The sequence below is a fragment of the Mustelus asterias genome, chromosome 7, assembly GCF_964213995.1.
Source record: "Mustelus asterias chromosome 7, sMusAst1.hap1.1, whole genome shotgun sequence".
NCBI lineage: Eukaryota > Metazoa > Chordata > Chondrichthyes > Carcharhiniformes > Triakidae > Mustelus > Mustelus asterias.
Window position 1 is genome coordinate 31,806,457 of NC_135807.1, and position 14,278 is coordinate 31,820,734.

At 44.1% G+C, this 14,278-nt stretch overlaps 1 protein-coding gene across 1 annotated transcript in view; it reads right to left on the bottom strand.

Moving 5' to 3' along the window:
- Positions 1–14,278, bottom strand: part of tg (thyroglobulin) — a 387,985-nt gene that overhangs the window by 335,817 nt on the left and 37,890 nt on the right. The window contains exons 11-12 of the mRNA XM_078216995.1: positions 13,851–14,093; positions 521–658 (exon numbers count right to left, since the gene is read on the bottom strand). Coding sequence (XP_078073121.1) covers positions 521–658; positions 13,851–14,093 — 381 coding nt within the window. The remainder of the gene's footprint in view (positions 1–520; positions 659–13,850; positions 14,094–14,278) is intronic.

Here is a 14,278-nt window from a genome sequence, read left to right on the forward strand (position 1 = left end):
TTCATGTGGTGCAGGTACATTAATTTATCTTTCTATTTCATACGTTGATTAACCCACTACCTGATCTGTAATGATCTATCAGTCTTCGGAATTCTTTCTTAAAGCACTGGACAGGGTTCTCAGATCTCGTCCATGGCCGCCCTGTTGCAAGTGGGAATGGAGAATTTGGCATTCCACCAAAACTCCATTCACTTTCAGCAGCACCGGAGAAGCCCAGCCACAAACAAGGATGGAGATTTTTGGCGATGATGTCTTGGTTCCTCTCTTTCTTCCTTCAATGAGCCTCTCTGAATAAATATTTTATTGCCCCATTTTATGGCCCCCATCTCCATCTTGCCTTTTCCATTATCTATTTAAAAACCTGCCTCACATCTATAGTTTGAGATGTGCTCCTTCAAGGGAAAAACAAGTTAACGCTGTTAGGGAATTCTAGCATATTCTATCACCTTCTGATCCCTGCTGGAATTTCTTGGTTTTTGGTATCATGGGTGATATTTTCAAGTTAAATCACTGTACTCACCAGTACTCTCATAACATTGAGTTGGGTTCCAGTTTCCAAAGCCATCACACTGAGGGACGTAGGGGCTGTAACCTTTTAGAGTCAACTCACCAAGAATACCTTTCTTGATCAATTGCTTTCTCCTGTTGAAATGCAGAGCTGTTTGGAAATATCTCATTAGCAAACTCAGGTTGAATATGGAACAAGAGATTGACACACAAGTAACTTTAACACAGAAACGCTTCAGCTGGTTCATAATGCAAGATGTTTCTCCAAAATGCAGCATGAAAAGAACAAAGAACAAAGAAAATTACAGCACAGGAACAGGCCCTTCGGCCCTCCAAGCCTGCACTGACCATGCTGCCCGACTGAACTAAAACCCCCTACCCTTCCGGGGACCATATCCCTCTATTCCCATCCTATTCATGAATTTGTCAAGATGCCCCTTAAAAGTCACTATCGTATCTGCTTCCATTACCTCTCCTGGCAGCGAGTTCCAGGCACCCACCACCCTCTGTGTAAAAAATCTGCCTCGTACATCTCCTTTAAACCTTGCATCTCGTACCAAAGTCTCCCGACTAATTGATTGTCTGCACTGCTTACATTATCTAAAGTCCCTGATTTGTTTTTATTGATGAGATTTTGTTTACTGCTGGTAGTTTTCTCATAGCTCTTAAATCCTTATCATACTGATATGATAAGGATTTAAAGGACGGTATCAAATTGAAAGAAAATACATACAAAGTGGCAAAGATTAATGGGAACCTAGAGGATGGGGAAATCTTTAAAGGTCAGCAGAAAGCCACAAAAAAAGCTATAAAGAAAAATAAGATGGATTATGAGAGTAAACTAGCTCAGAATATAAAAACAGATAGCAAAAGTTTCTACAAATATATAAAACGAAAAAGAGCAGCGAAAGTAAACATTGGTCCTTTAGAGGACAAGAAGGGGGATGTAATAACTGGAAATAAGAAAATGGCTGAGGCATTGAACAGGTATTTTGTGTTGGTCTTCACAGTGGAAGACACAAATAACATGCCAAAAATTAATGACAGGAAGGCTATGGCAGGTGAGAACCTAGAAACTATCATTATCACGAAAGAGGTAGTGTTGGGCAAGTTAATGGGGCTAAAGGTAGACAAGTCTCCTGGTCCTGATGGAATGCATCCCAGGGTACTAAAAGAGATGGCGGGAGAAATAGCAAATGCACTAGTGGTAATTTACCAAAATTCACTGGACTCTGGGGTGGTTCCCGCAGATTGGAAAACAGCAAATGTGACGCCGCTGTTTAAAAAAGGAGGTAGACAAAAGGCAGTTAACTATAGGCCAATTAGTAGGGAAAATGCTTGAATCTATCATCAAGGAAGAAATAGCGAGACATCTGGATATAAATTGTCCCATTGGTAAGACGCAGCATGGGTTCATGAAGGGCAGGTCATGTTTGACTAATTTGGTGGAATTCTTTGAGAACATTACATGTGCAGTGGACAATGGGGAACCTGTGGATGTGGTGTATCTGGATTTCCAGAAGGCATTTGACAAGGTGCCGCACCAAAGACTGCTACATAAGATAAAGGTGCACAGTGTTACGGGTAATGTATTAGCACGGATAGAGGATTGGTTAACTAACAGAAAGTAAAGAGTGGGGGTAAATGGGTGTTTTTCTGGTTGGCGATCAGTGACTAGTGGTGTGCCTCAGGGATCAGTGTTGGGACCGCAATTGTTTATGATTTACATAGATGATTTGGAGTTGGGGACCAAGTGTAGTGTGTCAAAATTCACAGATGACACTAAGATGGGTGGAAGAGCAAAGTGTGTAGAGGACACTGAAAGTCTGCAAAGGGATATAGATAGTCTAAGTGAATGGGTGAGGGTCTAGCAGATGGAGTACAATGTTGGTAAATGTGAGGTCATCCATTTTGGTAGGAATAACAGCAAAATGGACTATTATTTAAATAGTAAAAAATTGCAGCATGCTGCTGTGCAGAGGGACCTGGGTGTCCTTGTGCAGGAATCTCAAGGAGTTGGTTTGCAGGTGCAGCAGGTAATTAAGAAGGTAAATGGAATTTTGTCCTTCATTGCTAGAGAGGGATGGAGTTTCAAAACAATGAGGTTATGTTGCAGCTGTATAAGGTGCTGGTGAGGCCACACCTGGAGTACTGTGTACAGTTTTGGTCTCCTTACTTGAGAAAGGATATACTGGCACTGGAGGGGGTGCAGAGGAGATTCACTAGGTTGATTCCGGAGTTGAGGGGATTAGCTTATGAGGAGAGACTGAGTAAACTGGGCTATACTCATTGGAATTCAGAAGAATGAGGGGCGATCTTATAGAAACATATAAGATTATGAAGGGAATAGATAAGATCGAAGCAGGGAAGTTGTTTCCACTGGTGGGTGAAACTAGAACTAGGGGGCATATCCTCAAAATAAGAGGAAGCAGATTTAGGACTGAGTTGAGGAGGAACTTCTTCACACAAAGGATTGTGAATCCGTGGAATTCCCTGCCCAGTGAAGAAGTTGAGGCCACCTCATTGAATGTTTTTAAGGCAAGGATAGATAAATTTTTGAATAGTAAAGGAATTAAGGGTTATGGTGAGCGGGTGGGTAAGTGGAGCTGAGTCCACAAAAAGATCAGCCATGATCTTATTGAATGGTGGAGCAGGCTTGAGGGGCCAGATGGCCTACTCCTGCTCCTAGTTCTTATGTTCTTATATAAGTAAAAAACAGGATGAGGTTAGGAAGTTAGGAGTGAAACTAAAAAGTAGGACCGCAAAGGTGGTAATCTCAGGATTGCTACCAGTGCCACATGCTGGTCAGAGTAAGGATGTCAGGATAGCTCAGATGAATACGTGGCTTGAGAGATGGTGCAAGAGGAAGGGATTCAAATTCCTGGGACATTGGAACCGGTTCTGGGGGAGGTGGGACCAGTACAAATTAGACAGTCTGCACCTGGGCAGGTCTGGAACCAATGTCCTCGGGGGAGTGTTTGCTATTGCTGTTGGGGAGGGTTTAAACTAATATGACAGAAGTACATAGAACATAGAACATAGAACATTACAGCGCAGAACAGGCCCTTCGGCCCACGATGTTGCACCGACCAGTTAAAAAAAAAAACTGTGACCCTCCAACCTAAACCAATTTCTTTTCGTCCATGAACCTATCTACGGATCTCTTAAACGCCCCCAAACTAGGCGCATTTACAACTGATGCTGGCAGGGCATTCCAATCCCTCACCACCCTCTGGGTAAAGAACCTACTCCTGACATCGGTTCTATAACTACCCCCCCTCAATTTAAAGCCATGCCCCCTCGTGCTGGATTTCTCCATCAGAGGAAAAAGGCTATCACTATCCACCCTATCTAAACCTCTAATCATCTTATATGTTTCAATAAGATCCCCTCTTAGCCGCCGCCTTTCCAGCGAAAACAATCCCAAATCCCTCAGCCTCTCCTCATAGGATCTCCCCTCCATACCAGGCAACATCCTGGTAAACCTCCTCTGCACCCTCTCCAAAGCCTCCACATCCTTCCTGTAATGTGGGGACCAGAACTGCACACAGTACTCCAAGTGCGGCCGCACCAGAGTTGTGTACAGTTGCAACATAACGCTACGACTCCTAAATTCAATCCCCCTACCAATAAACGCCAAGACACCATATGCCTTCTTAACAACCTTATCTACTTGATTCCCAACTTTCAGGGATCTATGCACACATACACCTAGATCCCTCTGCTCCTCCACACTATTCAAAGTCCTCCCGTTAGCCCTATACTCAACACATCTGTTATTCCTACCAAAGTGAATTACCTCACACTTCTCCGCATTAAACTCCATCCGCCACCTCTCGGCCCAACTTTGCAACCTGTCTAAGTCTTCCTGCAAACTACGACACCCTTCCTCACTGTCTACCACACCACCGACTTTGGTGTCATCAGCAAATTTGCTAATCCACCCAACTATACCCTCATCCAGATCATTAATAAATATTACAAACAGCAGTGGCCCCAAAACAGATCCCTGAGGTACACCACTTGTAACCGCACTCCATGATGAATATTTACTATCAACCACCACCCTCTGTTTCCTATCCGCTAGCCAATTCCTGATCCAATTTCCTAGATCACCCCCAATCCCATACATCTGCATTTTCTGCAGAAGCCTACCATGGTGAACCTTATCAAACGCCTTACTAAAATCCATATATACCACGTCCACTGCCTTGCCCCCATCCACCTCCTTGGTCACTTTCTCAAAAAACTCAATAAGGTTAGTAAGGCACGACCTACCTGCCACAAAACCATGCTGACTATCACCTATCAATTCATTACTCTCCAAATAACTATAAATCCTATCCCTTATAATTTTTTCCAACATCTTGCCGACAACAGAAGTGAGACTCACCGGTCTATAATTCCCGGGGAAGTCTCTGTTCCCCTTCTTAAACAATGGGACAACATTCGCTAACCTCCAATCTTCTGGTACTATACCAGAGGCCAACGACGACCTGAAGATCAGAGCCAGAGGCTCTGCAATCACTTCTCTTGCCTCCCAGAGAATCCTTGGATAAATCCCATCCGGACCAGGGGATTTATCTATTTTCAGACCCTCCAGAATATCCTGCACATCCTCCTTATCAACTGTAATACTGTCTATTCTACTCCCCTGCAACCCAGTGTCCTCCTCAGCTATATTCATGTCCCCTTGCGTGAACACCGAAGAGAAATATTGGTTCAATGCTTCACCAATCTCCTCCGGTATGGGAATGGGAAGTATGGGAACCAATGCAGGAAGTCGGAGGGAGGTAAAATGGGGACAGAAACAAAAGGCAGTAAGAGGAAAAGTGAAAGGCAGAGAAACCAAAGTCAAAATTCAAAAAGGGCCACAGTGCAGAGTACAGAGACTGTGGAGAACTCAGTGAATGGGTCCATAAGGCTAAGAGAAATAAAACACAGGGAGAATATACAAAACATGACCGGACGGGTGGTCTGAAAAAGCAGGACAGAGAGCAAGGGAAGTCGAGGTTAAACTGCATTTATTTCAATGCAAGAGACCTGACGGACAAGGCAGATGAACTCAGGGCATTGATGGGTACATAGGACTGGGATATTATAGCTATTACTGAAACAAGGAGGGACAGGACTGGCAGCTCAATGTTCCAGGGTACAGATGCTATAGGAAAGATAGAACAGGAGGTAAGAGAGGAAGGGGAATTGCATTTTTGATTAGGGAGAACATCACGGCAGTACTGAGAGGGGATATATCCAAGGGTTCGCCCACTGAGTCAATATGGGTAGAACTGAAAAATAAGAAGGGAGAGATCACTTTGATAGGATTGTACTACAAGCCCCCAAATAGTCAGCAGAAAATTGAGGAGCAAATATGTAAGGAGATTACAGATCGCTGTAAGAAAAATAGTAGGGGACTTTGACTTTCCCAACATTGACTGGGACAGTCACAGCAATGTGGCTTGGATGGAGGGAAATTTGTTGAGTGTATTCAGGAGGAATTTCTCATTCAGTGTGTGGATGGCCCGACTAGAGAGGGGGCAAAACTTAACCTCCTCTTGGGAAATAAGGAAGGGCAGGTGACAGAAGTATTAGTGAGGTATCACTTTGGGACCAGTGAGAATAAATCCATTCGTTTTAAGATAGCTATGAAGAATGATAGGTCTAGCCCAAAAGTTAAAATTCTAAATTGGGGCAAGGCCAATTTTGATGGAATCAGGCAGGAACTTTCAGAAGTTGATTGGGGGAGTCTGTTGGCAGGCAAAGGAATGGCTGGTAAGTGGGAGGCTTTCAAAAGTGTGTTAACCAGGGTTCAGGGTAAGCACATTCCTTTTAGAGTGAAGGGCAAGGCTGGCAGAAGTAGGGAACCCTAGATGACTCGGGATATTGAGACCTTGGTCAAAAAGAAGAAGGAGGCATATGACATGCATAGGCAGCTGGGATCAAGTGGATCCCTTGAAGAGATAGTCAGAGTAGAATTACAAAAGAAATCAGGAGGGCAAAAAGAGGACATGAGATTGCTTTGGCAGATAAGGCAAAGGAGAATCCAAAGAGCTTCTCCAAATACATAAAGGGCGAAAGAGTAACTAGGGAGAGAGTAGGGCCTCTTAAGGATCAACAAGGTCATCTACGTGTGGATCCACAAGAGATGGGTGACGTTCTAAATGAATATTTTTCATCGGTATTTACTGTTGAGAAAGGAATGGATGTTAGGAAACTTGGGGAAATAAACAGTGATGTCTTGAGGAGTGTACATATTACAGAGAAGGAGGTCCTGGAAGTCTTAAAGTGTATCAAGGTAGATAAATCCCCGGGATCTGATGAAATGTATCCCAGGACTTTGTGGGAGGCTAGGGAGGAAAGTGCAGGTCCCCTAGCAGAGATATTTGAATCATTGACAGCCACAGGTGAGATGCCTGAAGATTGGAGAGTAGCAAATGTTGTGCCTTTGTTTAAGATGGACTGCAGGGAAAAGCCTGGGAACTACAGACCGGTGAGCCTAACATCTGTAGTGGATACATTGTTCGAAGATATACTGAGAGATAGGATCTACAGGCATTTAGAGAGACAAGGACTGATTAGGGACAGTCAGCGTGGCTTTGTGAATGGAAAATGATGTCTCACGAATTGGCTGGACTTGCGGATAGCGAAGAGCATTGTCGGGCAATACAGCAGGATATAGATAGGCTGGAAAATTGGGCGGAGAGGTGGCAGATGGAGTTTAATCCGGATAAATGCAAAGTGATGCATTTTGGAAGAAATAATGTAGGGAGGAGTTATACAATAAATGGCAGAGTCATCAGGAGTATAGAAACACAGAGGGACCTAGGTGTGCAAGTCCACAAATCCTTGAAGGTGGCAACACAGGTGGAGAAGGTGGTGAAGAAGGCATATGGTATGCTTGCCTTTATAGGACGGGGTATAGAGTATAAAAGCTGGAGTCTGATGATGCAGCTGTATAGAACGCTGGTTAGGCCACATTTGGAGTACTGCGTCCAGTTCTGGTCGCCGCACTACCAGAAGGACGTGGAGGCGTTAGAGAGAGTGCAGAGAAGGTTTACCAGGATGTTGCCTGGTATGGAGGGTCTTAGCTAAGAGGAGAGATTGGGTAGACTGGGGTTGTTCTCCTTGGAAAGACGGAGAATGAGGGGAGATCTAATAGAGGTGTACAAGATTATGAAGGGTATAGATAGGGTGAACAGTGGGAAGCTTTTTCCCAGGTTGGAGGTGACGATCACGAGGGGTCACGGGCTCAAGCTGAGAGGGGCGAAGTATAACTCGGATATCAGAGGGACGTTTTTTACACAGAGGGTGGTGGGGGCCTGGAATGCGCTGCCCAGTAGGGTGGTGGAGGCAGGCACGCTGACATCGTTTAAGACTTACCTGGATAGTCACATGAGCAGTCTGGGAATGGAGGGATACAAACGATTGGTCTAGTTGGACCAAGGAGCGGCACAGGCTTGGAGGGCTGAAGGGCCTGTTTCCTGTGCTGTACTGTTCTTTGTTCTTTGTTCTTTGTTCTTTGATTGAGTTTTTTGAAGGGGTAACCAAGAAGGTAGATGAGAGCAGTGAGAGTAGATGTTGTCTACATGGACTTTAGCAAGGCTTTTGACAAAGTACTGCATGGTAGGTTGTTGCATCAGATTAAATCTCACAGGATCCAGGGTGAGGTAGCCAATTGGATACAAAATTGGCTTGATGACAGAAGACAGAAGTGGTTGTAGAGGATTGTTTTCCAAACTGGATTTCTGTGACCAGCGGTGTGCCTCAGGGGTCAGCGCTGGATCCACTGTTACTTGTCATTTATATTAATGATTTGGATGAGAATTTAGGGGGCATGGTTAGTAAGTTTGCAGATGACACCAAGATTGGTGGCATAGTGGACAGTGAAGAAGGTTATCTAGGATTGCAACAAGATCTTGATCAATTGGGCCAGTGGGCTGATGAATGACAGATGGAGTGTAACTTAGATAAATGTGAGGTGATGCATTTTGGTAGATCGAATTGGGGCAGAAATTACTCAGTTAACGGTAGGGCGTTGGGGAGAGTTATAGAACAAAGAGATCCAGGAGTACAGGTTCATAGCTCCTTGAAAGTGGAGTCACAGGTGGACACAATGGTGAAGAAGGCATTCGGCATGCTTGGTTTCACTGGTCAGAACATTGAATACAGGAGTTGGGACAACTTGTTGAAGTTGTACAAAACATTAGTAAGGCCACACTTGGAATACAGTGTACAGTTCTAGTCATCCTATTATAGAAAGGATGTTATTAAACTAGAAAGTGTGCAGAAAAGATTCACTAGGATGCTACTGGGATTTGACTGTTTGAATTATAAGGAGAGGCTGGCTGGACTGGAACTTCGGAGGCTGAGGGGTGATCTCATAAAGGTCTATAAAATAATGAGGAGCATAGATCAGCTAGATAGTTAGCATCTTTTCCCAAAGGTAGGGGAGTCTAAAACTAGAGGGCACAGGTTTTAAGGTGAGAGGGGAGACATACAAAAAGGTCTGGAGGAGCAATTCTTCCACTCAGAGGGTGGTGAGTGTCTGGATCAAGCTGCCAGAAGCAGTAGCAGAGGTGGGTATAATTTTGTCTTTTAAAAAGACAATTACATGGGTAAAATGGGTATGGAGAGATATGGGCCAAATGCGGGCAATTGGGACGAGCTTAATGGTAAAAACTGGGTGGCATGGACAAAGGGCCCGTTTCCATGCTGTAAACTTCTATGACTCCATGACTCTATAATGACCCATACATTTGCTGCTTAAATAACAACAAGGCTATGGCACTGCCCATTATTTATGCAAAAATGCTATGGGAGGGATTTTCCATCTGGCTTTTATGCCACGGGATTTCCCCACCTGACTGTCCCCACCCCCACACCAATGACATAATGGGGATCCCTGCTTAAAAGTCAGAATCCCCATTTACAACTAATTGAATATGCATATCAGCCATTTATGCTCTTTTCACTCATGTTCCAGATGTCTAGTTTTCCTCACTGCTCGGTTATCATCTCACACTTACAGCAACTCGCCACAAAAAGTATTGAAACCTAAATGTGCAAAGCCAAATTTTAAAAATGGCAAACATGGTTTAGATGGTGCCAGAGCAAATTATGGCCCAATCGTTTCCTTGCTTGGGATGTCAGTGAATGTTGGGCCAACTTGATTCCAAGTTGATATATTCAGCATTGACAGTATCAACTTGCATTGATATCACATTTTTACTGCAGAAAAACACCTTAAGGCTCTTCACAGAGTTAGAATCAAACAAAAGTGCATAGTTGGTCACTCCAGATGGCGGTTCATAGTCACTTCAGCTCCGACATTGGAGAGAAACTTCACATTTAGGAAGGATATTAGAAGATAATAAACAGGAAGCTCAAACTGTTGGGGCTCAGTGGTTAGCACTCGGGACCCAGGTTCCTGGCTTGGGTCACTGTCTGTGTGGAGTTTGCAAGTTCTCTCGTGTCTGCGTGGGTTTCCTCCGGGTGCTCCGATTTCCTCCCACATTCTGAAAGACGTGCTGGTTAAATATATTGACCCGAACAGGCGCCGGACTGTGGTGACGAGGGGAATTTCACAGTAACTTCATTGCAGTGTTAATGTAAACCTTACTTGTGACTAATAGATAAACTTCAAACTTCAAAGTGATGCTGAGCCAGGTATATGAGGTAATTTGAGGGGAGCCAATCACCTAGCGGTATTATCGCTAGACTATTAATCCAGAAACTCAACTAATGTTGAATACATTAAACACCTCCTTATACACCTATGACTGTGTGGCCAAATTCCCCTCCAATTTGATTTTCAAGTTTGCTGACGACACCATCGTAGTGGATCGGATCTCAAACAATGATGAGATAGTCTCCAGGAATAAGATAGCGAATCCAGTGAACTGGTGCGGCAACAATAATCTCTCCCTCAATGCCAACAAAACGAAGGAGATTGTCATTGACTTCAGGAAGCGTAAAGGAGAACATGCCCCTGTCTACCTCAACGGAGATGAAGTAGAAAGGGTCGAGAGCTTCAAGTTTTTAGGTGTGCAGATCACCAACAACCTGTCCTGGTCCCCTTATGCCGACACTATCGTTAAGAAAGCCCACCAACGCCTCTACCTTTTCAGAAGACTAAGGAAATTCGGCATGTCAGCTACAACTCTCACCAACCTTTACAGGTGCACCATAGAAAGCATTCTTTCTGGTTGTATCACAGCTTGGTATGGCTCTTGCTCTGCCCAAGACTGCAAGGAACTACAAAAGATCATGAATGTAGCCCAATCCATCACGCAAACCAGCCTCCCATCCATTGACTCTGTTTACACTTCCCGCTGCCTTGGCAAAGCAGCCAGCATAATTAAGGACCCCACGCACCCGGACAGTCTCTCTTCCACCTTCTTCCTTCGGGAAAAAGATACAAAAGTCTGAGGTCACGTACCAACTGACTCAAGAACAGCTTCTTCCCTGCTGCTGTCAGGCTTTTGAATGGACTTACCTTGCATTAAGTTGATCTTTCTCTACACCCTAGCTATGACTGTAACACTACATTCTGCACTCTTTCGCTTCCTTCTCTATGAATGGTATGTTTTGTCTGTATAGCGTGAAAAAAACAATACTTTTCACTGTATGTTAATATATGTGACAATAATAAATCAAATCAAATCAAAACCCACACCAGCAGATGGTGGAATTTGAATTCAATAAAAAAAATCTGGAACTAAGAATCTACTGATGGTCATGAAACTATTGTCGATTGTCGGAATAAACCATCTGGTTCATTTCAATGTCCTTAGGGAAGGAAAACTGCTGTCCTTACCTGGTCAGGCCTACATGTGACTCCAGAGCCACTGCAATGTGGTTGACTCTCAACTGCCCTCGGGCAACAAGGGATGGGCAATAAATGCTGGCCAGCCAGCAACACCCATGTCCCATGAATGAATTTTTTAAAATTAGCCATAGTCAAGGAGGGACCATAGGCTTCTTTCCCTCAAGGAGAGAAACAAGTGGCTGCATAGCTTGAGGGACATCACTCTGTATCAAGCATGGGGCAAGGCAAGGAGAAAGCCCTCCATGAACTAACATTGCCAATATGAAGATTGAACCCATGTCATTGGTATCATTCTGCACTATACCCTAATCATCTAACCAACTGAACTAACCAATCTATGAGTTGGAGAAGGCGATACTAGGATTGATGACTGAAAGGTAAGCTTAAAAGAGAGTGTTGAAGCAATGGCGAGACAGAGGAGAGAAAATTCCAGAGGTAAATTAAGTTCTGGTGGTCGGAGAAAAGAAGAGATGCACACAAATTGGAGGAACACATAGAGCTAGGAGACAGATAAATAAGAATTGTTTTGGTTGTAGGAGTAGATCATTGATCTCCTCAGGTAAGTTCAACCATTCAATTAGTTCATATCTGATATGTACCTAAACCTCATTGTCTTTGCTGCATAGCCCTTAACACACTCACCTAACACAAAAATCAATCTTGAAAATGTTGATTGTCCCAGTATCCACAGTCCTTTAGGGGTGACAATCACAGATTTTCACTACCCTTGTGTAAAAAACTGCTTCCTGATTTCATTCCAAAATAACCTAGCTCTCTATAGCTGAAGGAGGCCACAGAGAGAGGGAGGAGTGAAGCCTTAAAAGCATTTAAATATCAGGATGAGAAGTTTTATTTGGAGTTATTTGGGACAAGGAGTCCATGTGTGTCAGCAAAGGTAGGGAAATTATGTGAGTGGGAATTGGTGTGGGATAGGATCCTATTACAGATTTGACTTATTAAATAAAGTTAAAGTTTAGTTATTAGTCACAAGTAGGCTTACAAGTAGCCTCCGAGAATCCACCCGATCTATACCTCTCAACATCTTGTACACCTCTATCAGGTCACCTCTCATCCTTCGTCTCTCCAAGGAGAAAAGACTGAGCTCCCTCAACCTATCCTCATAAGGCATGCCAACCAATCCAGGCAACATCCTTGTAAATCTTCTCTGCACCCTTTCAATCATTTCCACATCCTTCCTGTAATGAGGCGACCAGAACTGAGCACAGTACTCTAAGTGGGGTCTGACGAAGGTCTTATAAAGCTGCATCATTATCTCCCGACTCCTAAACTCAATCCCTCGATTGATGAAGGCCAGCACACCATACGCCTTCTTAACCACCTCCTCTACCTGCGAAGCCGATTTAAGAGTCCAATGGACTCGGACCCCAAGGTCCTTCTGATCCTCTACACTGCGTAGAGGCTTACCCTTGATATTATACTCCTTCATCCCATTTGACCTGCCAAAATGGACCACTACACATTTATCCGTGTTGAAGTCCATCTGCCACTTCTCCGCCCGGTCTTGCATCCTATCTATGTCACGCTGCAGCTTCTGACATCCCTCCAAGCTATCCACAACACCACCAACCTTCGTGTCGTCGGCAAACTTACCAACCCATCCCTCCACTTCCTCATCCAGGTCATTTATGAAAATGACAAACAGCAAGGGTCCCAGAACAGATCCCCGGGGCACTCCACTGGTGACCGACCTCCATTCAGAAAAAGACCCATCTACAACTACTCTCTGCCTTCTGCAGGCAAGCCAGTTCTGGATCCATAAGGCAACAGCCCCTTGGATCCCATGCCCTCTCACTTTCTCGAGAAGTCTTGCATGGGGGACCTTATCGAACGCCTTGCTGAAGTCCATGTAAACCACATCTACCGCTTTTCCTTCGTCAATGTGTTTAGTCACATTTTCAAAGAACTCCACCAGGCTCGTAAGGCACGATTTGCCTTTGACAAAGCCATGCTGACTACTTTTGAGCATACTAAACTTCTCTAAATGTTCATAAATCCTGTCCCTCAGGATCTTCTCCATCAACTTACCAACCACTGAGATTAGACTCACTGGTCGGTAATTTCCTGGGCTATCCCTATTCCCTTTCTTGAATATAGGAACCACATCTGCAATCCTCCAATCCTCCGGAACCTCTCCCGTCTCCATCGACGACGCAAACATCATCACCAGAGGCTCTGCAATCTCTTCCCTCGCCTCCCACAGTAACCTGGGGCACATCCCATCCAGTCCTGGCGACTTATCTATCTTGACGCTATTCAAAATTTCCAACACATCCTCTTTCTTGATGTCCACATACTCAATCTTTTCAGTCCACCTCAATCCTGTAGTACAACCACCCAGGTCTTTTTCCACCGTGAATACCGAGGTAAAATATTCATTAAGTACCTCTGCTATTTCTTCCGGTTTTGTACAGACTTTCTCACCATTATAATACAGATTTACTGATAACATCAGCACAGCAACATATACATACAGACATTAAACCGATTTACTCACTGGATTGGGCAGCCAATCGAACTGCATAGTCAGATCCACTCAACAAAATTTCAGGAAAGAGAGGACCAGTTTGGAACATTCCAGATGATTGAAGCAGTTTGTTCTCAGTCAGTTGTATACCACGAGCCAATAAGTAGCCCTGAGTAAAGGAAATATTGGAATTGTTTGAGGCCACGGCCAGTTCTTCTGCCTGACCAATGAACTGAGAGACTTGCTGAGCAGCACGATCGCAGGGTCCTGGACCTAGAACATAAAAGATGCAATGTAAGTGAGACTCAATGATTATGCATAACCCAAACATGCTGAACAAATATCCATATAGCTAACGTTTACAGTGTACACTATACAGAAAATACTCATTTCTAATTTCTCCACCGTCCAATGGAAATTGCCACACGTATTTGCAACACCTCCTTATTTTTCTAAAA